Below are 26,181 nucleotides of genomic sequence, written 5' to 3' on the forward strand. Positions count from 1 at the left end.
GGTTGGCTTGAATATATTGGCTGTAATGACTAGTCTTGATCTGTTTTGGTCTGTCGAAAATAAATGAAAGTGACGGGAAAATTCATGCAATAAGGTAATGAATACTTAAAACACTCATTAATAATTCATGAGCCACCATACACGTCACGTGCATGAACCTTTATACCCGATAAAGTCCTCTTCATTAGTATTTAAGTGATTTTATATAAAGACCACTCGAATACTATGAGGATGACTTCATCAGGGATGAAGTATGCATCCAAGTTTAGATGAAGACATAGAGCTTCATCAAGGTCATAGTCAACCCTAATTATATTTGACTAACGTGCCTGTCTTTGCCTTGGCACGCAATATCCAACGTGTGGGAGCTTCTATTGAATCTGGTTGTTACGGCTGGGGCAATCTTTCGAGTTTCCCCGGGTCGGCCGTGTTAGAACAGCAAATCACTTACTGAGATTCCATCATTCAATCACTGCATTTATTAGAATCACGTAAAGACTGGGTAAAATACAATAAGGTATATCTGTATTAGTTAAAACCGCTTACGAATAGAAAAAATGTGCTTGATTAGGGAATGATTATGCAACACGTGGTCTAGCGATACTTAGAAATGAATGCTCAGCCAACTATAGGAAGTTTATGCTGAATAATAATATTGATAATTTCTTGTAGGAGAACTAAATATAATGAGTTACATACCTCTGTGCTACTTGGCCGGATAGCAAATTAGTTAATATTCTAAGGAGCTTCTTTCTTAGTTTAACTTTCCTTCGACACGCTACATCAACTTATCACCCAAATCAAACTATCCGATTACGGTTATGTGATACGAGCATAATCACTGGTAAATCATTAACATGGCTCCCCTAAATTGTGATTACAATTTACCCCAAACAAAACAAACTATATATATTACTAAAAAATGTTCAATATTCAGTGTTCAACTTGGATATTCACGTTATATGGCTCCTTGGCTGGGACTCCCTGGTCTCTCATTTATTAGTTGTCATCGCTTCTCAGGAGCAGAACAAGCTTGTGGATCGGCCTTTCTAAGTATGTCATCTTGGAGCCGGTTCTTCTTCCTGAGGAATCGAGGTGAGGAGAGGAGACAGCAATCTTGACTTTGCGGACGTAGCCGTCTTCGTCTTTATATGGCTGTACAATGCGTGCGAGCTGCCACTTAGATCTCGGGTTGTCCGCATCCTTCAGTATGACGATGTCATCCACTGACAGATTCTTTCGGGGGCGCAACCACTTTTGTCGTTCTTGCAGAGACTGTAAGTAACATCTTCTCCAACGTTGCCAGAACTCATTGGTTAGGTGTTGGACTCTGCGCCATCTTTTTCTTGAGTATAGGTCCGCCCTCTGGAAATCTCCCGGTGGAGGCATTACTATCGTAGTCTTCATGGTCAGCAAGTGACTCGGCGTTAATGCATCTAAGGAATCTGGTTCTGTGAGACCGTTGGTAGTGAGGGGGCGGCTGTTTACTATCGCTTCTGCTTCGATCATCAGTGTCCTCAAGGATTCATCATCGAGTTGCTTTCCATGAGTCTGTAGCAGAGCTGTTAGCACGCTTCTCACGCTGCGAATCTGCCTTTCCCACACGCCGCCCATGTGGCTTGCGTGCGGGACATTCATCTTAAACTGTATCCAATCGCAATTGGTCCTTATCAGCTCTCTCTTTATGGCATCTTGGTCCATTTCCTTCATGGCTGCGTCAAGCTCATTTCTAGCACCCACAAAGTTCGTTCCTTGATCCGATCTTAATTGGCGCACTGGTCCACGCCGTCCGGTAAACCTTCGGTAGGCGTTGATGAAGGAATCTGTTGTCAGCGATGCTGCTGTTTCTATGTGAACCGCACGTGAGGCCATGCAGGTGAATAGGACTCCGTACCTTTTCAGCTCACGTCTTCCTTCCTTTATGTACCAGGGGCCAAAGTAGTCCACCGCACTGTATGTGAAAGGTGGAGCTTCTTCCAGTCTGTCTTTAGGAAGATCACTCATTTTCTGTTTCTGAGTGGCGCCTCTCAGCCTTCGACATGCGACGCATTTGGAGATGTAGTGTCCCACTGCTGAGCTTCCATCAATAATCCACAAGCCAGCAGCGCGTATGTCTGCTAGTGTTCTTGCCTTGCCTTGGTGGGCTCTCTGATGATAGTGGCGGATTACTAGACCTGTCACGTGACATTTCTTTGGGAGGATAACGGGATGTTTCACTTGGAAGGGAAGGTCGGCCAATCCGATTCTGCCACCAACGCGGAGAACCTGGTTTTCGTCAAGAAACGGACTCAGACGGAGAAGAGAGCTAGATTTCACAATCCTTTCTGCTGGACGTCCCAGGGCTTTTAGAGCTCTCATTTCTTCAGGAAAGGATTGGCTCTGGACAGCCTTCAGGATCAGAGTTTCCGCTTGTTGTAGGTCTTGCACATCGAACTGAACTCTTTCCCTTGTTGACGTTCCGTCTCTTCGACTTTTATAGGGATCCACCCTTTCCTTGCGTGCGTTTATCGTCCAGGCTAGCTTCTGCACAAATTTCTTGCATATCACGATAGCTCTCTTGGCGCGATACCAATCTGAAAAGTACTTGACACGCTCTAATATTGTTGGGTATTCTTTTGAGTGCGTTGCTAAGGCCGTGACTTTCTTCACTTCTGGATCGCTGTGGTTGATAACTGTGAAGGTTTCTGATAAAGTCTGGGACTCTTTGATTGGGTGCCAAAGGAAGCTTGGGCCATTCCACCATCGTTTGCTCTCGATCAGCTCTTGAGCACTAAGACCTCTGGAAGCGTCGTCAGCCGGATTCATGCTTGTTTCCACGTACTTCCATTGGTGAGGCGAGGCGCGTTCACGAATTTGCTGAACGCGGTTTGCCACGAACGTGTGAAAACGCCTTGCATCGTTGGATATATAACCAAGAACGACTTTACTGTCCGTCCAGAACACTTCTGCTATTTTTTCGTATTTCAACTCTTTCTTCAGAAAGCCGCTAACCTTGGCGGATACCAATGCTGCCGTGAGTTCTAGGCGAGGCACTGTTATAGGTCTGAGTGGTGTCACTCTAGCCTTTGCCATTACCAGGGCGCAATGTATCTCGTCACGATCGTTCACCATTCTAAGGTAGGAGCACTGGCCATAGCCGTTGGTGCTTGCATCGGAGAAGTTGTGTATCTCGACGGTCTTGCACTCTCCAAAGCCTTCAGGTTTGTAGCATCTAGGAATCTTTAATTCGGCCAGGCGATGCAGCTCGCTTTTCCACTTCTCCCAACGAGGTCTGATTGACTCTGGTACTTTATCGTCCCATCCAACATTGTCTCTGGTAAGGTCTTGGAGTATCCTTTTGCCCACAAGAACAAAGGGAGCTACCATGCCCAGGGGGTCGTAAATAGAGCTTACCGTTGCTAATATTCCTCTTCTCGTCAATGGCCTGTCCTTCAGTTCGATCTTGAACTGCAGCTGATCCGACTCTATACACCATTGCACTCCCAGGGCTCTCTCGATGGGCAACAGGTCCTTGGTTATGTCAAGATTCTTTAAACCTTTCGCACGTGACTCAATTGGGATTGATTCTATAACTGCTTTACTGTTCGATAGGAACTTGTGCAGGTTGAAGCCACCCCTCTGGCAGAGTGCCTTCGTGTTCCCAATAAGAGCGATGGCTTGCGCAATGGTTGGAACGGACTTTAACCCATCGTCTACATAGAAATCATTCCTAATGAACTCTGCTGCTTCCTTGCCAAACTCGATCTCGTAGTCGTCGGCTGTTGATTTCAAGGCAAAATTCGAACAGCCAGGTGAGGAGACCGCTCCGAAAAGGTGAACTGTCATCCTGTACTCTGTCAAAGGATTGTTCGTATCACCGTCCTCCCACCAAAGGAACCTAAGAAAGTTTCTATGTTCGACGTTTACCTTCACTTGGTGGAACATTCCTTCGATGTCACACATTAGTGCTACCGGTTCTTTCCTGAATCGGCACAGAACTCCTGAGAGGTTGTTCGTGAGGTCCGGTCCCTGAAGCAGATGTCTGTTGAGTGACTCGCCCTTGTATTCCGCACTGCCATCAAAGACAACTCTGATTTTATCCTTCTTCTGGGGGTGATAGACGCCGTGATGCGGGATGTACCACACTTGACCATCATCGCCGCTCTCCTTTGACTGGGGAACTTTTTCTGCATAACCTTTACTGAGCATCTCCTTCATGAATTCTTGGTAATGCTTGCGGTAGGTTTCGTCCTTTTCAAGCCTCCCTTTCAACCTCATCAGTCTGATTACGGCTAACTCTCTGTTGTTCGGCAGATTAATTCTATCATCTTTGAAGGGTAGAGGAATTTCATAATGGCCATCCTCTCTTTGGTTAATTCCATCTTTCATCCTTTGCATGAACTTGCGGTCATTGTAAGAGAGTGTCCGCTCTTCGTCTTGTGATTCATCAAAGTCAAGTTCGAACATCTTCGAAACTTGAAATGGTGTCATTATTTCCTTTGTTTGAGTACGCATGGAGAAGTGAAGTGGTTTCTTGGTCTCTCCTACAACCTCCCTGGCGAGTATGCGATGGCAGCCGCACTTCTCGTGGACATCCTTGCAGTCAGGATCTACTATGCCTATCACTCCCCATCCTAGCGCAGTCTTCTTCGCATAAGGTTCATCGTCCTTGCCCGGAATGACTTCTCTTGGCTTGATTGCGCGTGCGCAGTTTAGACCGATCAGCAACCCGATTTCCACGTCGCTTCTGTGTGGCATCAGTTGATCAGCTATACGCTCCAGGTGTGGCCACTTTCGAGCTGTTTCTGGTCGAGGAATCTGTCCTCTTCTCGCTGGAATGATTTCTCTTGAATACGTTCCGGGTAGTGGGATGATCTCACTTTCGTTTAGGCCTCGTACCACCAGACCGTTCACCTTCTGACAATCAATGAGACGTTCCGCAAGTACCGTTGACAATTTGAGCTTCACTTGGACTCCCTTCACTGCCATTCTTTCAACGACGTCATTCTTGATGAAACAGCCGTCTGACTGGTCGTCTAAGAGAGCGTATACAAGTACTTCCTGGGACGGATTGTCGCTGTGATGTATCCATACAGGAACGATCAGGGAATGGGCGGCACAGTCGTCTTGTTTCTGGTCACTGATCTTCGTACATTTCGATGAAACCTCCTTAACCTCTATTTCTTGATCAGAGTTCTCTTTCAATTCCTTCTTTGGAACGAACGTACCGTCGTGCAAAGACGTCGGATGGAAGCCGTGGCAACTCTTGCATACTGCTCTCCTTCTGCAATCCTTTCGCATGTGACCCCATCTTAGGCACCCGAGACAGAGTCCCTTCGCGCGTACGAAGCTTACTCTCTCTTTAGCTGATAGCTTTAGGAACGCCTTGCAGTCGTCTAGGTTATGTGGTCCCTTGCACGACGCACACTGCACTGACCTTTCTTGCTTCGAGTCGTCCTTTTTGGATCCTGAATTTTCTCGCTTTACTTCAGCGGAATCTGTGAAGAGGGATCTCTGATTGTAGATCCTTCCTACTCTGACAGGTTTGGCTATTTCCTCTTTCTTACTTTCTTCTTCTTTGAAGATTTTATTGGAGATTACCGGATTGCATGCGATCCTTGCCTCGCGCGATATAAAATTGCAGAACTCGGCGAATGGTGGGTATCCCATCTCATTCTCTCTTTCAAAGGGAAGCAAAACGCCGCTTCGTTCGCCGCTAATCCATCTATCTACCTCTCGACTCCAGCGATCTACTAAGTATCTTGGAAGTTTCTTGGCCATTTTTTGGTTTTCTTCCGGATCGTTTAGCACCTTTAGATACTTAACGTTCTGCATTGCGGCCAAGCAATGGAATAAAAAATCGGAAAATTTCCGCAAACTAACTCCATCGTTTGGAGGGATTTTCGGCCAATCACTTAGTTTCTTTCTGTATGCGTCAGCCACAAGGAAGGGGTTCCCGTACCGATATGCTAGTATACCCTTTGCCTGAAGGTACGCGTCCTTGCTATCCAAACATAGGAGACCGCTAATCGCTTCTTTGGCTTCCCCCGCGGTGTATTTTCCAAGATAATACAGCCGTTGAGCTGGACTTTCTATTCGGCTTTCTATTATAGTCTCAAAGGATTTAAGCCAATTAGGATAATGGAACATACTGCCTCTGAAGATTTCCGGTTCCGGAAGGGGAAGACTATCTATGTTGCGTCTTTCGGACAACAAATCTGCCAATCTGCAGAGGGCGTTATCATTATTCGAGCTTGGTGTACTACTATGCACGTTTGTTTCTCGGTAAGACACGAACTGCGATGCGTCGACATCGTCAAATAAATCCGTTGGTGGATCAAATGGGTTCCGTGTGTTCAAATGTGTTGACGGATAGTTGTCAAATGGTGTGCCTATGACGCGAGTTGAGGTGAAAGGATTTACAGACGAGTTCGAAGATTTCGAATAACTTTTTAGCTCTGGATCTGTCTTATACTTGGACTCGAAATCAAGATTTTCTGACTTAGATTTGGATTCGAAACCAAGGTTTTCCGACTTAGTCGACTTAGATTCTTTTGCATGGATATGGGATTCTGATATGTTAGCTGCATGATGCGTAGATTGCATGACAGGATCGTGTTGCGGGGCTTCTTTGACGGAGTCAAGTTGCATACTCAAATATTTGTTTAAATCTTTCTCTGTGTCATCTTCTTTAGGCAAATCAAATGCGCCGTCGACTAATCCTAGCTCTGCTTCTTGTACCTTGGCAATCGCGTTCATTTCGGCCTTCGCAAGCGCTAGATTCTTAGCAATTCGAAACTTCGTCATCTCAGCCTCTTGTTTTCTTAGCGCGTCGGCTCTTTGTGCTTCTAAGTCTTGAAATTTTAACTCTGCGCCGAGTCTCGCGATCATGCCAGCCATCTCGGCCTTTCTTGCAAACGCGGAATTGCTGGATTTACTAGAGCGAGTTGATCTCGAGCTGCGAGATGAGCCCGAGATCGAAGATCTTTCGTCTTCATTTAGCCTTTTTAAATCGCTTAACCTTTTGTTTACTTCTTTTAGGAGGTCAGAGTGCTGTTGGTCGATCGTCTCAAATTTCTCGCTCGCTACGCGTCTTTCTGTTACGTCTAAAGCCTCTTCTAGCCTTTCATTCGCGCCGGCGAGAATCTCCATTTTTGCTTCCAACAGACCCCTTTCACTAAGAAGCCGGTTGACATCCTCCGAGTCTGCTAGCAATCCATTCACTATATTAAACTGTTTGCGCCAATTTCTTTGGGCCGTAATTCGATCACGATCTAGCAAGTCCAATTTAAAGGCTGTGCCCTTCTCTGTCATTTTCTTTTCTCTTTGCGTGTTTTCATCGATTTCCTCGGTGTTTAAATCAAAATTTGACATACCTTCAGATGCACTGTAGCCACAGAGTCTTTACTGTTACGGCTGGGGCAATCTTTCGAGTTTCCCCGGGTCGGCCGTGTTAGAACAGCAAATCACTTACTGAGATTCCATCATTCAATCACTGCATTTATTAGAATCACGTAAAGACTGGGTAGAATACAATAAGGTATATCTGTATTAGTTAAAACCGCTTACAAATAGAAAAAATGTGCTTGATTAGGGAATGATTATGCAACACGTGGTCTAGCGATACTTAGAAATGAATGCTCAGCCAACTATAGGAAGTTTATGCTGAATAATAATATTGATAATTTCTTGTAGGAGAACTAAATATAATGAGTTACATACCTCTGTGCTACTTGGCCGGATAGCAAATTAGTTAATATTCTAAGGAGCTTCTTTCTTAGTTTAACTTTCCTTCGACACGCTACATCAACTTATCACCCAAATCAAACTATCCGATTACGGTTATGTGATACGAGCATAATCACTGGTAAATCATTAACACTGGTTGCGCATGCCCGTGACGTTAAATCTCTATCAAAGTATAAAAATCCATGTTCGTGACGTGTATGGTGGCTCCAGTTGAACCAAATCTTATAAATTGTTCATGAGTGTTTTAAGCAGTTCAAAAAACTCGTAGATCGTGTTTTATCAGGTATAAAAGCACTCGGCTACGCCTTGTGCTTTTATACCTGATAAAACACTCCTACTCGTTTTTTAAACACTACTTAAGCACGACTAGAGGGGCTCATCATCGTCACAGCAACTACTTTATCGCTTTAAAAATTGTTCTTCTCAAGTGCCTATCAAGCCTACAGCACCAAAATCCTTCAAAGTCCTTAACAAATACAATTAAGAAAAGCCTTTAATTTATTTTTGATATCTCTTTCTGTTGCTGAGATATTCAATAAAGAAATCACGAAATGATGACATCCATCAACCCAGATCCTTACCTCAAAATGACTGAAACTTTTGGGGTTCAAACATAACACTTCTATGTTTACTGCGATTCCCAGTCACACGCGACCAACTAGACCTTCATCACAAACGAAAAATTGAATTTGGGTGGACGACTACGAAAGCCGAGAAGGGACTTCAGACTTCAGAGATAATAATTTCAGAGATAACGATTTCAGAGATACTAATTTCAAGAGATAATAATTTAAAACTTATTATGCAATGACATCAAGTCTTGTCTTTGCTTCGTCTCCTAGATCATCGATGTATGCATTACGAACTCCGTTATAGCCCCTATTTTTTGGTAAGTGAAAGTCATTCATATCGGAGCTATATTATCGGGTGTTCTGCATTTAGATCATACAATACTATACTCGTTTAGAGTGGATGCCAGTGGATACTCGGTAATATAGCTCATATGATATAATTAGGGGCTGAACAAGCTCGTGAACAAGGGATTACAAAAGTTCAAAGTGAAACATTAAGAACAAAGCGAGGACGAGTTGTTTAATAAATGTCCCGAGAGATTCCGAAATAATTTATTCCCTTTGTACAAGCTAGTTAGTTACCAAGAAGCGTAATATTCTGTTATCTGTGAAATCGTTATCTGTGAAATCGTTATCTCTGAAATTATTATCTCTGAAATTATTATCTCTGAAATTATTATCTCTGAAATTATTATCTCTGAAATTATTATCTCTGAAATTATTATCTCTGAAATTATTATCTCTGAAATTATCATCTCTGAAATTATCATCTCTGAAATTATTATCTCTGAAATTATTATCTCTGAAATTTTTATCTCTGAAATTATTATCTCTGAAATTATTATCTCTGAAATTATTATCTCTGAAATTATTATCTCTGAAATTATTATCTCTGAAATTATTATCTCTGAAATTATTATCTCTGAAATTATTATCTCTGAAATTATTATCTCTGAAATTATTATCTCTGAAATTATTATCTCTGAAATTATTATCTCTGAAATTATTATCTCTGAAATTATTATCTCTGAAATTATTATCTCTGAAATTATTATCTCTGAAATTATTATCTCTGAAATTATTATCTCTGAAATTATTATCTCTGAAATTATTATCTCTGAAATTATTATCTCTGAAATTATTATCTCTGAAATTATTATCTCTGAAATTATTATCTCTGAAATTATTATCTCTGAAATTATTATCTCTGAAATTATTATCTCTGAAATTATTATCTCTGAAATTTTTATCTCTGAAATTTTTATCTCTTTAATCATATCCTTTTTGTAATCACTACCAAATCCTGCAATCTGATTGGTTCAAAGGACTGCGATTAATTCCCAAATCGCATCCTTAGGAGCTCTTAATCGCATCCTAAAAAGATGTTTTTGTAAACAACAAAATAAAACAAAAAAATAAAACAAAAAAAATTTTTTAGATGTTTTTTTTTTTGTTCGCATTTAGATCTTCTACTACATTAAATTGATTATTCTGCACTCTTTATTATGTCTTTTTCTTGTGTATGATTACAAAAAGGATATGATTCAGTGGTAACTGAACTTCGTGTCGTGCAATTTTGGACCAAAATCATACTTGTGATTAACAAATTGCACTCCCGCTACGCGGTCGTGCAATTTTGTAATCACTCGTATGATTTTGGTTCAAATTGCACTCCACTCAGTTCAATTACCATCATAAATCATTATCTCTGAAATTATTATCTCTGAAGTCTGAGAAATTTTTCGTTTGTGATTTTGGTCTCGCTTGGTCGCGTGTGACCGGGAATCGCAGTAATATTTCGGCAAGGAAACGAAACATCAACAAAGAAAGTAAAGGCCTTTCTTATTTATTTATTTGAAATTAAGGAACGGATCCAGCACTTTGAAATGATCCAGTAGGCTTGACAGCGCTTTTATTTAAGCATATATAGATCTTGAGGGTACACAGATCTTGAGCGATCTAGAGGGTTTAACACAGTATTAAGAGATTAAAATATCAATAAATTTCAATTTAAACGCAGTTTGCTTTACTTTATGCAATCATGATATCAAACACATGAAAGAGTGAAAGAGTGTCAGTTCGTCCGATTTCCAAACACCGAGACGTGAGGTTAAAAAATCGAGACGGAGCCGAGTTTTAATAATGAGCCAACTTCGAGGTACTTGGATGGAGGATCGATGAAAAAATCTTTCAAGTACCTGATATAGTTTCTCAAACTATTAATAACTCTTGGAGAAATGTAAAGCATAAGTTGCCCAAACAGCGTTATGCTAATTAAGAGTTTTCAAAAACTTCTTCCTTTTAAAAACCTACTTCTTTCGTGTAAAAAAGTGTTAACTTTCGAAATTCTGTGCTAAATGAAGTTAATTATCATTAATATTATTTTTCCGTCTTAATAAGCCGAGATACCTGCAAATTTTGTACAAATAACAATCTGCTCATGCGCGAGAGTTTTGTGCTGTATCCAGATCAGCAGATAAACAGTATTCTGTTATATATAAGACACGTCAACAGGTCGCTCGTATGCTGTCACCACAACATGAGCCCTTTTCAGAAACTTTTGCTATTGGGGTGTTTCGCATCTTTAATTTGGCTATACTCGAGTTTGTTTAACGTTGGGCACAAAGAACAGGAGTGCTTCTTATTTTGCCAAGGTATATATATAATTTCTTTTCGGTATATTTTTCATATATTTATATATATGTGGTTGAATTGTCAAAGTTTTAGGGATTCGGTTTATATATATATATATGTATATACATCTGTGTTTGTGTGTGTATTCAGTGTGTTCAAGTATTCAGTGTAAACAGTAATTTGTGGAGTACCACAGGAAGTACGCTGGGACCTTTACTATTCCTTCTTTAATATTAATGACATTGTTTACTCCTCCGACAAACTTTCTTTTAGACTCTTTGCTGACGATACCAATTTGTTTGCATCTTCTAAAAACCAGCAAGAGCTTGAATCAAATATGAACCAAGAATTAAAAAAAGTCAAAAACTGGTGCGACGCCAACAAACTTTCAATTAACTAATAAAAAAACAAATTTTATGATAATCAAATCAGCCAAAAGAAACTAACAACACCTATGAATGTTGTATTTTCCTCGGGTGACACTTACCACCCCCTTGAACAAAAAGACCATATCAAATACCTATGTGTCATGGTTGATAAGTTAAACTGGAAAAACCACATTGCTTTTATCCGCTCAGAAATTTCAAGAAATACTAGTATCTTCTTTAAACTTCGACACTATCTTTCACCAATTCAACTTCGACAAATTTATAACAGTCTTATATACCCATACCTCTATTATGGCATTACTGCATGGGACAGTACTCGTAAAACTAATATCAAAATACTCCAAACTAAACAAAACCATATTGCTAGAATCATCTTTTTCTCGACATTATATGGAAAAAATACAGATAGTCCATTACCATTATTAAATCTTCTTGATATCTTAACAGTTGAAAATATTTACACATTACAAGTCTTAAAACTTACCCTTTATTGGCTCAATCAAAAACACTCCCAACTATTTCCAAGCATTCTTTTCAGTATGCAAAAAATATACACAAATACAATACACGCTTCAAAAGATAATTTCCATAAGCCTTGCTTTCGTACTAACACCCGCAGACAAGCTTTTCTTTCAATAGCAACGATTTTGTGGCAGGATCTACCCCCTGAATTCAAACAAATGTCTATATACTGTTTCAAAAAAAAAGGGTCAAACAATATCTTTTAACCAAACGAAATTCGTCTTGTGAAAAAAAAAAAACTACATTAATTCATTTTCAATATTCGTCTTCTTTATTTCTCGTTCTTGTTATGTCTTGTCGCTTTGCCGTGGCACATGTGTCACCTCCCCTTTTCTGCCGCTATTATTTTTGTGTTACTGTCTGAAGCTACTGAATGAAATTATAACTTAAATTGCCTAGCGTCTAACTTTGAAAACCTTACGGTTCCTTTAGCCTCATTTCCTTGAATGTAAAGCATTTTTTAATGAGAACTAATGTAAAATAAAACTAAATTAGAAAATAATGCATCTGAAAAAAAAAAAAGTGTGTGTGTGTGTGTGTGTGTAAATATTTATAATATGGAAATGGAAAAAAAATAATGATAAAGATTAAAGATTAAAGATTAAAAAGATTAAGTGAAAAAAATTAAATGTTAGAAAGGCTAACGGCTAACGCTAATTATTTAATCCATCAAAAGATATAGCAGGTAACAAACTTGCCGCTCCACGACCAAAAGAAAACCAAGCTTCTATGGACGACTTTCTCGCTCTCCTTCAGGATTGTCTAAAACCAACCAGTATGAAGCTAGATAAGGTATGTTGAAAGAATTTGCTTGTATTTTGTATATCGTATATCGTATATCGTATATCGTATATCGTATATCGTATATCGTATATCGTATATCGTATATCGTATCGTATATCGTATATCGTATATAGTATATCGTATATAGTATATCGTATATCGTATATCGTATATCGTATATCGTATATCGTATATCGTATATCGTATATCGTATATCGTATATCGTATATCGTATATCGTATATCGTATATCGTATATCGTATATCGTATATCGTATATCGTATATCGTATATCGTATATCGTATATCGTATATCGTATATCGTATATCGTATATCGTATATCGGATATTGGATATTGGATATCGGATATTGGATATTGGATATTGTATATTGGGAGTATAAGAGCATGCATGTCACGAAAAAAGAACTTAAAGGCTCATTAATTATTCATGAATTTTTGACGTCGCTCAATAAACTCGCAGATCGTGTTTTATCATGTCTAAAAATATTTGGCTAAGCCTCGTGGTTTTAAACCTGATAAAACGCACCTGCTCCTTTACTAAACTATACTTAAATATTGGCAATAGAGGCAGCAATTGAATTTGATCTAATCTTATTTACATGAGAAAGAACTCAGTTTCCCAGGAGAAAAGACTCTATTGTTGTGCCTTCAGGCATGGCTGCCATCACGGTGCAAAGTATCCATTGGGGTTTTTCATGCAACTTCACGCTGTGAAGAAATTTGTTTAATCTGAAAAAGGAATTAATATTCAAAGTTGTCGTACAGATATATAAGTAAAAATACGAAGGTTCGATCATCGCAATCGCACAAAAACTAATGGAATATATGATTTGTTTTTCAATAGATTTGACAAACAGCTGTAAGTTGGCAAATTTCCCTGCTAACACATATTTTTTTGTAAAATTTGTAAGAGTCTAAAAGCCATACATCTGAATTATTGACAATCTTCACGAAACTTTACAATTTTACTATTATCTATGTGAACGATTTGACTGTCAACTCTTTTTTCTGATAGAAGAAAAACAAAACACTTTCCTTTTAATATCGTGACGTCACAATGAAAAACCTCAATATATAAGACTCGGCATTCAGCTTCTGATTGGTCAAGTTTTTTTTCCTGCTGCCTTTTTTATTAGTTAAGTGATGGTCTAATTCTTTTCTTCTTAAGTATCGAGGAAGACTTAATGTTCATCGCTGGTTCGATAGTTGTACATGTGGATATTCTATAGACAGAGCAATGAGAATCTACTCGAAATTCCCAGCAGAACCAGAGGTTAGTTATCATTCTTACTGCTCCCTACAGTGTCTAATTTATTACCCGACTATTGTTTGTGACCGAGACTAGACTTGATGATTTGTAGACAACAGATATCGCATGATATTTGTACTCGCTCTAGGCTTTCTCCTGCATTATTTGTACCATAGGTGGAAATATTAAACAGCCCTATTCATCTTAATGTTAGCTAATTTAAATTAACTAAGGTCTCACTTTGGTTTTTCAGTTCGAGTCCACCATCAATAGTTCGGAAATAATATTGAATGGGATGGAGTACAGTCAGCGAGTATTTGGTTATGTGACTCCCGAGATAACAGGCAGGTGACCTCCTGGGAGGGGTGGGGGTAGGGAGATTCTGAATGCTATTGTCAAGGTACAGAAAAGCATTCTGACAGGGAGGGGGTAGTATTTTTGTCATAGGTACGGAGAGGCGCATCCTGACAGGGAGGGGATAGTGTTTTCGTCATGGGTACAGAGAGACATCCTGACAGGGAGGGGGTGTGGGGGTGGAGCTATTGTCATGGGTACAGAGAGGAATCCTGACAGGGAGCGGGTTGTGCTATGGTCGAGGGTACAGACAGGCATTCTGACAGGGAGGGTTAATGCCTATGTGCAACCACACAAAAGTTCTGTTGGTGGTTGGCAGTGTTGTTGACCTCATAACATCTTGGATGTCTTTCTGTAGGCCAATACAGATTTGCAGTAAGCTCAGATGATAACTCAGAGCTTTGGATCAGTCGGGACTCCAGTCCAAGAAACGTGGAGCTGTTTGCAAGCGTTGGTGATGTAAGTTAAATATTCATCTCAATGACGGTTAGTCACCTGCAAACCTACGAAGTTAAGACCGAAAAGGATTGTGGGTAAATACGTCTGACCAATCATCGGACTTTTCTACCAAATACAGTTCTACTTCCTGTGAGCATTCTCAAGCTGCCGTTTTTTTAATATATAAAAAGAAGATTTGCTTAAATTGTTTTATATAAAAGATTTGTCCCGACCACGATCCTCAACGATGTTAGCTTTGAACGTTTTGGTGACTAACTTCATCGGAAATAACGAAACAATAAATAATTAATCGAGGATGACATGCATTACTGGTAGCCCAGTAGTTTACATCATGGCCCTCCTACAATTAATTAATGAAAGTGAAATGAATGATCAAAGAAACATAAAGTGTGTCCAGGACAAATACAGTCTCAGCTAGTGGCCACAGACTGTATTTATCCTGATTCCTGATTAGTTCAGATTCAGTTTCTCGACCATGCTTGTAAATATCCAACTGGTTTGCCTCCTTGCCAGTTGGGATTCTTAAAAAAACTATGTAAACAGTGTAAGAACCAAAGTTGTTATGTCTCTCCTCAATTCGAGGTTTTTTCTCTGGGTTTTCCAGTTTTCCTCCCTAAGTAAAACCTAAACCCGTTAAATTCCAATCAGTCCATCTGTGAGTTAGCCGTGCCTTGACTTAGATCAGCCCATAGGTGGTTGTTTCAGGGTTCCATCTGTGAGTTAGCCGTGCCTTGACTTATATGTCTTATATCAGCCCATAGGTTGTTTCAGAGTTCCATCTGTGAGTTAAAAGTAGCGTGGCTGAGATCACCGAGCAACTGTCTAAAGCAAACAGTCTCCATGCATAAGATATCAATGTCTTGTACCCACGAAATTTGAATTGGAAAGATATATCCTCCGGCTACTTTAAGATTCCCCACAATACATTGAGGTAACCATGGGAAAATCGCTCAAATTTTCATCCCTTTTTCGTAAGTCACTATAAATATTTTATTTAACCGTTATGGTTTTACTTTTGAGCCGGTAAATAGCTTATGAAGAGAGGATACAATGATATAATTAGGACCATTAAAGTGCTTATAAACCTTTGCACAATATTTTCAGAATTGATTCTTTAGATAGTGAATAGTTGATTGTGAAAATATTTCGTCATTTGAATGTTGGGTCTTTAAGATACGAAGGTTTATATTCTCAATATGGTAATGACTATGAAGTAACGTAAGGGAGCATTTAATATACAACACTGCACTCGTTCTGGAATACAGTATTTTAAAAGCATCACCCTTGTACTCGTGACTCACGTAAAGGTTCTTACAAATTTGTTTTCAAAAAATGTCCAGCGTTCAATATCAAAAATTGCCACAAAATAACTCAAATCCCTTATGTTACGTCATAGTCATTAACATATTGGAAATATAAACCTTTGTATCTCAAAGACCCGACATTCAAATGACGAGTTATTTTCACAATCAACTATTCACTATTTAAAGAATCAATTCTGAAAATATTAAGTAAAGGCTTATAAGCAATTTAATAAAAATGAAACCATTAGCAATATTCATAGAGTACAAAAAAAGCGAACGAACTTTACTTTAAAAAATGTAATACTTGAAGAATAACAAAAAAAAAGCAAATATGAATTGAAAATTACACTCTCTGTAATGCTCTGAATGCTTCTTAATGCTCTGAATGTGGGAAAAACTCAGAATGAAATGATAATCAATAGTTAGAAAAGCAAATGTATAAGAATCATCTGATTGAAAAACTTTTTTCAAATTTCCGACAGTTAAAACCTAAAAACAATTGACAAACTCGCCAACGGGATAGAACCGCAAAATCATTCAAAATTAGTTGCTATATTTTTTGTATTAAGGACGTACGCGGCCATTGTTTCTGCGCATCCTTCAGTTCTGAACGCACTCTCGAGCTCTTTTAAATGAGCGAGGAACGCCTGGGTGATTAAGAATAAAAGATAAAGGATCAAATTCAAAATGGCGACCCAAATTTTCAAAGTTTGCGGCTACATCTCCAAAATAAATACCGTAACCCCCATTTTTCTTCTTTGTATTTAGAAGGGGGTGGGGAATTACACGAATTTTACTAAAAGAATCCAGCCTCTATTATACAAGTTGATTCGAATTCCATACAATTTAGTTGCATCGTGAGCAAATAAAAAGTTTCATTAGTGTTTCGTACTGACTTTTACTTCTTCAAAAATGAGTTTGTTCTTAAAATGTGAAGGATAATACTGTTTTTTCAGGTATTTGTCATCATCACCATCATCATCACCACCACCATCACCATCACCATCAATATCATAATGACCATCATCATCATCATCATCATTATCATAATCATCATATATTACTGCCTATTCTGACGTGCTGCTTTTTCACGCAGCCTGACTCAACTAATGGAGCTGCGACAATACCAAGAAACTTCCGTGATTACAAAAATCAAATATCACAAATAATCAAGTAAGTATAGATAAAGTGTGGTGTAGTTAACCAGTGATCTGGATTTTACTCAGCTTCGAATGATATTGGTCATGACCTTAACATTAGCCGTCACCTTGACTTTGACCTGGACTCTAAAACTAAAAATTTTCACAACTTGGCCAACACAACTCAAGACGCCTACTGGGTTTTTGTCTTCCGTCAATCAAAAAATATTGCGGGCTCAGATCAATGGAAAATAAATGTACGGGATTCAGACTGAACCAAGACGTCATGAAATAAGCGGTCTCGCAGTTGTGTAAAAACGACGACGCCGCGGGTATCACTTTCCCCTTTCCCCAAAAGCAATGTTGGTCTATGACATTTCTAGCTTTTAAAGTGGTTGGCTAGTAAAATTAATGCCAGTAGGTAATATTGGTACGTGGGATGAGGGGAGGTGGGGTGGTGGCAGAATAGTCGGTGGCACACTAAATTTTGGAGGAGATTGTAGCTTAAATTCCCCTGTTTTAGTCTTACAGCTGGACAAGACTATTACCTTGAGGCTCTTCATCGAAACCAGGGTGGTAATGGACACCTCACTATAGCTGTAAGTAGATTATCATGAACTTTGACCAAGGTCTAAAGAGTGGTTCTGACTTCATTGCTGGATGTAGGGGTGGTTTGAAGGGTTCGTCCGAACCCCCTAAACTGCATACGAACCGCCTAAATGAAAAATAAGAACCCTCTTTTTAGGCCATCTTTATTTTATTGAAGCCCCTAAAAGACAAAATTAAACTCCGATATAGAATTATTTAGTATCTGTCTAACAAATAAATTAGCCAAGGCAATCTACAAGGTTTTTTTTTTTGGTCGGCTAATTTTTTTACCGAACAGCCTTACCCAAAATGCACTGCAAACTGATAGATGTGCAAAGAGTCTGTTAGGTCTCTTCCTTGCTTAGAGAGTGTTTTTAGTCTCCGAATTCTTGGAATTTTCAGAATTTTTGAATGTGCGTCAATACGGGAAACAAAATCAATGCAACTTGCAGCGCAACATTGTTGAGTTAACAACAAAATCGATTAAAATTAGTTTTTACTGAAAGCTCGAACGATTAAATAATATTAAAAGGATTAACACATAACAATCTTGGTTTAGGTTAGTTTAAATTTACATCGGTAAGTGAATTATATGAATTTACATGAAATTAATGAACCATTTATCATCAGTGTTATATATATTTTCAGTGGCAGACACCAGGAATGAAGGACAACGACTTTACTGTGATTGATGCCAAACTTTTGTCTTTATATTTGCGTAAGTAACGACTGGATGCTAATGTAATGTTGCTTTGATGTCTGATAACAAGCAACATTCATCTGCCAAACAACCCACTAACAAATCCACCAACCCACCAACCCACCAACCCACCAACCCACCAACCCACCAACCCACCAACCCACCAACCCACCAACCCACCAACCCACCAACCCACCAACCCACCAACCCACCAACCCAACCCACCAACCCACCAACCCACCAACCCACCAACCCACCAACCCACCAACCCACCAACCCACCAACCCACCAACCCACCAACTCACCAACCCACCAACCCACCAACCCACCAACCCACCAACCAACTATCCATCTATCAAACCCAGTCTATACGTACAACCATACATTCAACTCCCCATCCATCCATCCACACTTAATCTAACTGTCAGACAACCATTCAACCCAGCGTCAGCAGATTGTAATAATTTTGTTTTTTCATTTTTTTAGCTGAAGACTTTCACTTGTCAGAAAACCGTTCAGAACGCCTTAATTGTATTCTAGAGAACCATTTACCATTGTTCGTTAGAGTGGTAAGATATTGACCTATGATCCTATGACATAACTAGTGATGATTGGTTGATCAGATCACTCATCCTATTGGTCGATCTAGTCACGCAATAGACGACTTGCACTAACATTCTACAGGATTTTAGCTGTGCGAGAATGTAAAAAAAGAAGGCGGATTCGGGTAGTCTTCTTTTATTTTCACTTCACTGGATAATTATGAATTTTAAAATTACATGATTGGATGATTTACAAAGACGACGTATATGACGTGTCTGTTCATGTCTGTTCATGATTGGCCGATAAAACAAATATTTGACGTTAGACTGAATGACCTGTTTCCCATTTGATTAGCTTTTGTTTCATCATCCAGGTACCTCCTATTACTCCAAGGCAAATGAAAGACGAACGAGAAGAAATGTGTTTGAAATGTAAGTAAGAACCAGAGCGACCTTTATAATCTCCATTACCCATACCTCCTTTGACCACAGTTTTCCTGCTAAAGTGCGTGACGTCATATGTACCATCTTTATCCTTTCCAACGGCTCTTTCTTGGTGTTGTGTTTTTTAGTCTGCCATATGGTTTTTTTATATTTTTGCAATGGTCTTTGCAATGTCATTGTCCTGTTTCTCGTTGTTTTATTTTATTTTATTCTATTATCTAAGTTGTACTCTGTTACAACTTCTTGTTTTGAAAATAATCTTTAAAAAAATAATTATCAAAAACAATCAGTGTTCACTTAATTAGCTACAATTCTCCTTATTGCTTACTATCAATCACGTGACTTTTTGGAGTTGACTGAGGGGCAACTAGCAGATGCTAAGTCAAAACATGTCAAAATAAGTCCTCAAACTATTGTATTTGACTATTTTCACGACATCAAACCAGAAAACAAGAGTTCAAAACAACCTCCAGGATTCTACAAGCCATTAAAAGAGAGCTATTACCGGAAGTGACGTCTATTGATAGCAACCCATAGTTTAATATTTTAGTTATATTTTGCTATTTTTCATTATTTTGATCCGCAGGTTGGGATTTAGGGTCAAAGGGTCTATATACAAAATGAATGTCAATTATAATTATTCTAATTATATATTTACTCGCTTATATCGCTCTTATAATTTACATTCTCTTATGATATCGATGAACTTGCAAAATGTGAAGATCGAACTCTCGTCTCATGATCAAAGACCACTATTTTTCTTGCATTATAATGGTGGATATCAGAACTTTTTAATTTCGGTTACAATGCAATAATTCGGACATATACAACCGCTGTGTCGCTGTGTTCCTCGACTCATTTACTCAGGGTTAGCCTCGTATCAGTGTCTAAAACACAAATACCAACGGTAAAGTAGAGATTGCAAAACTTCAACAATACAAACACTTGAACTCAACGAACCTTGACTGAACACGTGAATATTCTCCACAAAATCGAGGATAACCCTGCGTAAATGAGTCTATAGTAACTTTATATACATATATATACATATATTTGTTTGAGAAGAAAAAGTCAAGACAACATTTTTCCCGACAAGCCTGTTTCGTGAATTGCTTCACTCTTCAGGGGATTTAATGATAAGAATATTCGTTACTATCATTTATATAGAAAAAGTATACATAATTAATTAGTGGATGTAGTTTAGCTGTTGCGTAATAATGCTTTGTTTCTGTGGCGGCATGAAGATACAAGTTCGTTGCGCTTATTTAATGATGAGAGTTCCGGTCGATAAATTATTAGAAACTTTTCTTTAAGACAAAGGTTACATCTTTTGCTGGAGCTGTTGTAGGCGGAGCTTGAAGATAGGACGCGCCATAAAATGGAGTAGCTGATATTACCGTTCTTGAGAGTCCAGATGTATTTGCTGAGTTCAGTCGAGTTTTTATGCTGTTCGTGGCGGAATGAGGCGGTGTGGTTTCTGTATCTTGTTTTGAAGTCGTTTTCTGTGAGTCCTATGTATGTTGCGGTAGTGTTGTTGTCCTTTCTTGTGACGGTGGCTTGGTATACAACTGAAGATTGGAGGCAGTTGCCATTAAGCGGGCAGTTGTTCTTTTGTCGGCAGTTGCATGTTTTCTTGTCCTTTGTGTTGTTTGCGGTGCCGTTGTCATCCGACAAAGCATCCTTCGACCAAGCTGCCCCTCCATATCAAAAAGCACTTGACGAAAGCGGATACCAGTACATCCTAAACTACGAACCAACCGCGAACACAAAACGCAAAAACAGACAACGAAACGGCATACTCTGGTACAACCCCCCATTTAGCAAAAATGTCAGCACCAATATCGGACAGAGATTCCTTGGCTTAGTTGATAAACACTTTCCTAGAGGCCATAATCTTAGGAAAGTCTTTAATCGTAACACCATCAAGATCAGTTACAGCTGCATGAACAATGCCAAACAAATCATTGACAATCACAACAAACGCATTTTACATCCATCGAGAGACGACAACGACACCGCAAACAACACAAAGGACAAGAAAACATGCAACTGCCGACAAAAGAACAACTGCCCGCTTAATGGCAACTGCCTCCAATCTTCAGTTGTATACCAAGCCACCGTCACAAGAAAGGACAACAACACTACCGCAACATACATAGGACTCACAGAAAACGACTTCAAAACAAGATACAGAAACCACACCGCCTCATTCCGCCACGAACAGCATAAAAACTCGACTGAACTCAGCAAATACATCTGGACTCTCAAGAACGGTAATATCAGCTACTCCATTTTATGGCGCGTCCTATCTTCAAGCTCCGCCTACAACAGCTCCAGCAAAAGATGTAACCTTTGTCTTAAAGAAAAGTTTCTAATAATTTATCGACCGGAACTCTCATCATTAAATAAGCGCAACGAACTTGTATCTTCATGCCGCCACAGAAACAAAGCATTATTACGCAACAGCTAAACTACATCCACTAATTAATTATGTATACTTTTTCTATATAAATGATAGTAACGAATATTCTTATCATTAAATCCCCTGAAGAGTGAAGCAATTCACGAAACAGGCTTGTCGGGAAAAATGTTGTCTTGACTTTTTCTTCTCAAACAAATATTCTGCTCTACTTCTATCGATGTATTGAGCACTATTTTACGGAAAATTGATTCACAGATTTCTTATATATATATATATATATATATATATATATATATACACCAAACAACCCATAACCTCTCCGCCGTAACCTATTTATATTTATTATTTACCGTTAGATCCCATTGTCGATCACGAACAAGTGGCATACGTACTCAGCACGTGTCCCTACGATCCTACCTACATACCAAAACATAACGTCGGTGTATTCGAGGGAGCTAATTATTTTATGGTAATATTAATGAACCAAGTAGTTTACTGTGCTCTTTTAATTTTCGTCTTCATGAAGAAGCAAATAGCTCGGACCACCCCTAGCGACGGCCCTGTAGATTACGGATGTCACTGATGGGTTTGGTTCAGCTTTGCATTTGTATTGACACATTAGCTTCACTTATGTAACTTCAAAGTAAAAGAATATTTGTCTACAGTAACAGTTATTCTTTTATTCGTACAGGGAACCAAAATGGACAATGTAGGGGGTGTGGATAGGGGTGCAAGCTTGTCAGTACTACTGATATCTAGACCAATTGTCAGCTGACTATAATATTATAAACTAATTGCGATTTTGAGACGGCAATGCCACAAAATATTGACGGCTAGTTGGGAGAAAATATATTCCTTATTTGGCGGAGAACCGCGAAGCGACGTTTTTCAATTCAAAAATAGGGAGACGATCCTGATTTGCTTCAGATCCTCACTACCCAAACAGTCGTCACCCTAGCAACGGTTTCTGGAAAGTTTGAGAAAATGGATGCTCCACGTTTTTGAAAACTTTGTTTTCATCAAAATTCCACTTTTCATTATGATAAAGTTAGATGAAGTTCAAGATAATGCAGTTGCTTGAACTGTTTACAGATATGTTTTTTCTTTTTATACTTCATTCTTTATATCCTAATGCATCGGAAATTTGCTTGTCAAGTGTTCGCTCAAAGCAAGTTTGACATTTTCGAGTTTGCGAATTCAAACCGAAGTAAGCTTATTTGAGAAAAGACTGAGGCTCGTATGATTGTTTTAAAATGTTCTGGGCTAAAATTTATCATTCTAATTAGAAACGCAAATCGTCAATAGAAGAATAACTGATTCTACGTTTTATTTGTCATTCAAACAATTCGTTAGCTTTACATTGTAATTAATAACTCAAAATTTCTTCCAAGTGTATTAAAGTTTGAAAGAAAACATATTTTGTACAATATTTTTCACTCACCTGTAGCAGAAAGTGCGAGATATATAGCTTTTATTTTCCCTTATCTTTGTTCCACATCGTCAGGAAATAATTTGTGTCATAAAAGTCGTAATAAAGAGAACAAGAACTTTTCTTTCAGAGAACCTTTGCATTCAGAAAACAGACGTCGATACCAAAAAAGTGCTATTTTCGACGTCAATCAAATGCTATAAGCCAATCGCGCGCCATAATTCTGAGACGACAACTACTAAATTTAGGTTATTTGTCAGCTAACTACTTTTTTTTTGCCAATTCTAAGTTAACTGCTACACCCATTGGCACCCTCATATATACCATACACTTTGCAGGTCAAGCATTCAGAGATTTATCCAGACGATAAAACTTCATTATTTTCAAGCGTCAGAAACATAATTATCGATAAGAAGGTTAGTTGCTGCTCATGCTAAATGGCCAAGAATACGTTGAACTCTTTTCTCCGCCTTGTAAATAGTTTGTATTCGTGTTTTCATGATAAATTAGAGAGTTTTTTTGAAAATCTATTTTTAGCACTGCGCGCAAGCCTAAGCTATTTTTAGCATGCGAGTCCTGATTGCTCAGAGTTGTAGTGACTTCAATGCGAGCGGAAAAAAGTTTACTGTTTATGACGAGAAAAACATTCTTCATAATCATATTCTCTTGCTTTTAATTACTAATTTTTGGTTATTTATCAGTTAACTACTATTTTTCTTGGCCAATTTTAAGTTAACTACTAACGACTACCCACATTGGCACTCGCATATAGTTGCATTCCCTTTGCAGGCCAATCATTCAGATATTTATCCAGACGATAAAACTTCGATATTTTTACACATCGGAAACATAATAATCAATAAGAAGGTTAGTTGCTGCCCATGCTAAACGTCCAAATACGTTGGAATTCCCGCCCTGTAAATGGTAGGTATCTGTGTTTTTATGATGAATTAGACATTTTCGGATAAAGACAGTTAATACCTTCTTCCGTGCAATATTAAAGTGTTTATCATATAATTATCCATGAAATACCTATATTTCTCCTTTTCGAAAAACTGATATTTTCACATGTGAAAATAACATGTTATTTTCACATGTGAAAATATCGTTACCATGTGTATTTAAACTATTAGTTTATGAATAAAAACTCTTTATAATGATAAAAAGCTTATTAAATTGATTTTATGGATAAATATATAATAAACTGAATATTACATGGGCGCTTGGAGATACGAAAGTTATCTTCTCGTGTTGAAAATCGCTCACTCGTTCGCTGCGCTATGCACTCGTGAGAGATCTTTTCAACACTCGAAGATAAATTTCGTATCTCCGCGCGCCCATGTAATATCCTCTATTTTATTCATGAGTGTTTGTCTGAACTGTTGACTTTTAGGAAGTCGAAGAGGTTGTCAAAGAATACATGGACAAGTTAAAGAAAGTTAAAGGGTATGGAATTATACCTGTCAAGCTATAGTTACTCTGATCATCGTCTGGAGGGTCGATGGGAAATATATAGAAAATATTCGCTGCCACTGTCTCTTTTTTTTCTCGTCTTTTGTTCAGGAATTTTGGATAAATTTTTGTTGCTTATTCTTTTCAGAGATTTGTACAAGTTGAAACAAATTCTGAACGTGGAGAAAAAACCTGACCGTGTAAAAGGAAGTCGTTATCTGCTGGAGCTGGTAAGCAAGTATATAAAGGATTGGACAAGAGAAAATGAACTAAGAGAAGTAATCCCCGTGCCCCATCATGTGCACACTTTGATGCTATTTTTAACTCGTTACCATGCCTGCGCGATAATCATGTTTCCCTTTAATGCCTTGTTAAAGGACACGAAAAGCGCCATTTTTCGCTACGTCCACGACAAAAACACAGGCTTTTGTTTACTGCAAGACTGGAAGCCGCCCACCCTCAAGAAATCAACCAATCAGGTTCTTCGCTCAAAATATCTCCAAGCTAAAAATAGCATCAAACTGTGCACATGATGGTTACAAGGCTATATAGGTAGGATTCCTTTTCTTAGTTCATATTCTCTTGGATTGGAGGTTTTGTACGTTAAGTCCTATATTATGTTATACACTTTGGTTTCGAGAGAAATGGTTTTATTTTCCCGAGCTAGTCTCGTTGTATCCCGAGGCAAAGCCGAGAACATCGAGACTCAACATGGAGAACATAGAGAACACAGAGAACACAGAGAACATAGAGAGAAGTACGAGAATGACCATTTCTTGTCACGTGCGTATCCCGACTGGGAAAAAAGTTACTTATTTATTTCGCGCTTGGTATGTAACATGGAGCAACCAACATGAAACAGACATTTTCACCAACTTTTTTAAAATAGCTATATATACGATCAATTGTTTCTGATTTACAACATGATTTTCTTTGTTTCTTTAACTTTTTTCCAGGAACTTAGTGTTCAAGGAAAAAGTAAGTATACATTGAGTCATGCGAAGTTCGCCTACTCGTAATAGCCCACTTCTGAGATATGCTTCGTTTGTCACGCACAAAGGCTTCAATATGAGGCTTCGTGCATAATGCTCAGTGTTTCGTGAGAAGAGAAAATACTGAATTTAGCACGTATGTGTAGCCTTGTATTGAGGTCTATTATCTTGTGCAGAGACGAAAAGCATCTTAAAAGGCGGTGGAAAACTAAAGCATGCAGGTTCAAGTCACTTCTGTCGTTTGAAACCATGCACGTCCATTATAACAAGACAAAGAAAATAATTCGTACTTGATTCTGGTAATAGTTTTATTATGACGTAATGAAGCAAAAAGAAATTTTCCAAACGTTTTTTAAGGTGAATCAGTGCTGCTCTCTGAATACGTCTACAAGTTCAGCAAGGAATACAACAAGGTCCATATTGAAACGACTAGTGAACTTTGCTACCCCGAGGGAAT

The 26,181-nt window shown here is 38.6% G+C and overlaps 3 protein-coding genes across 4 annotated transcripts in view; 2 read left to right on the forward strand and 1 right to left on the reverse strand.

The window, feature by feature from the left end:
* Positions 1-389: 389 nt before the first annotated feature.
* LOC148905290 (uncharacterized) lies at positions 390-7,854 on the reverse strand. Of its 2 annotated transcripts, XR_016121703.1 has the most exons (3): positions 7,702-7,854; positions 700-7,500; positions 390-498 (listed from the first exon to the last, which is right to left on the reverse strand). XR_016121703.1 is itself a non-coding variant. In XM_089039953.1 (2 exons), exon 2 carries the CDS (start codon positions 7,351-7,353, stop codon positions 1,000-1,002), a length of 6,354 nt encoding a protein of 2,117 aa, XP_088896079.1. In that variant the 5' UTR covers positions 7,354-7,500; positions 7,702-7,854; the 3' UTR covers positions 522-999. The 2 variants fall into 2 exon arrangements, 1 of the variants encoding a protein (XP_088896079.1); XM_089039953.1 differs by lacking the exon at positions 390-498 and having other exon boundaries at positions 522-7,500.
* Positions 7,855-10,820: 2,966 nt separating this feature from the next.
* LOC148905291 (uncharacterized) lies at positions 10,821-14,252 on the forward strand. The gene is made up of 4 exons (XM_089039795.1): positions 10,821-10,954; positions 12,522-12,637; positions 13,819-13,923; positions 14,153-14,252. Exons 1-4 carry the CDS (start codon positions 10,840-10,842, stop codon positions 14,249-14,251), a joined length of 435 nt encoding a protein of 144 aa, XP_088895921.1. The 5' UTR covers positions 10,821-10,839; the 3' UTR covers position 14,252.
* Positions 14,253-14,391: 139 nt separating this feature from the next.
* The window catches only part of LOC116303567 (N-acetyl-beta-glucosaminyl-glycoprotein 4-beta-N-acetylgalactosaminyltransferase 1), a 17,955-nt gene continuing 6,165 nt past the window's right edge, over positions 14,392-26,181 (forward strand). Inside the window, exons 1-14 of the mRNA XM_089040255.1 lie at positions 14,392-14,395; positions 14,612-14,712; positions 17,113-17,189; positions 17,679-17,754; positions 18,392-18,461; positions 18,930-19,012; positions 19,360-19,417; positions 22,208-22,320; positions 23,619-23,696; positions 24,070-24,147; positions 24,674-24,726; positions 24,881-24,962; positions 25,689-25,710; positions 26,082-26,181. The exon at positions 26,082-26,181 is cut by the window's right edge and continues 41 nt beyond it. Coding sequence (XP_088896381.1) covers positions 14,392-14,395; positions 14,612-14,712; positions 17,113-17,189; positions 17,679-17,754; positions 18,392-18,461; positions 18,930-19,012; positions 19,360-19,417; positions 22,208-22,320; positions 23,619-23,696; positions 24,070-24,147; positions 24,674-24,726; positions 24,881-24,962; positions 25,689-25,710; positions 26,082-26,181 — 995 coding nt within the window. The remainder of the gene's footprint in view (positions 14,396-14,611; positions 14,713-17,112; positions 17,190-17,678; positions 17,755-18,391; positions 18,462-18,929; positions 19,013-19,359; positions 19,418-22,207; positions 22,321-23,618; positions 23,697-24,069; positions 24,148-24,673; positions 24,727-24,880; positions 24,963-25,688; positions 25,711-26,081) is intronic.

The sequence above is a fragment of the Actinia tenebrosa genome, unplaced genomic scaffold (assembly GCF_029948245.1).
Source record: "Actinia tenebrosa isolate PJP-AT-01 unplaced genomic scaffold, QUT_ActTen_1.0 PGA_scaffold7__59_contigs__length_16204524, whole genome shotgun sequence".
In the NCBI taxonomy this organism is placed as follows: Eukaryota; Metazoa; Cnidaria; class Anthozoa; order Actiniaria; family Actiniidae; genus Actinia; species Actinia tenebrosa.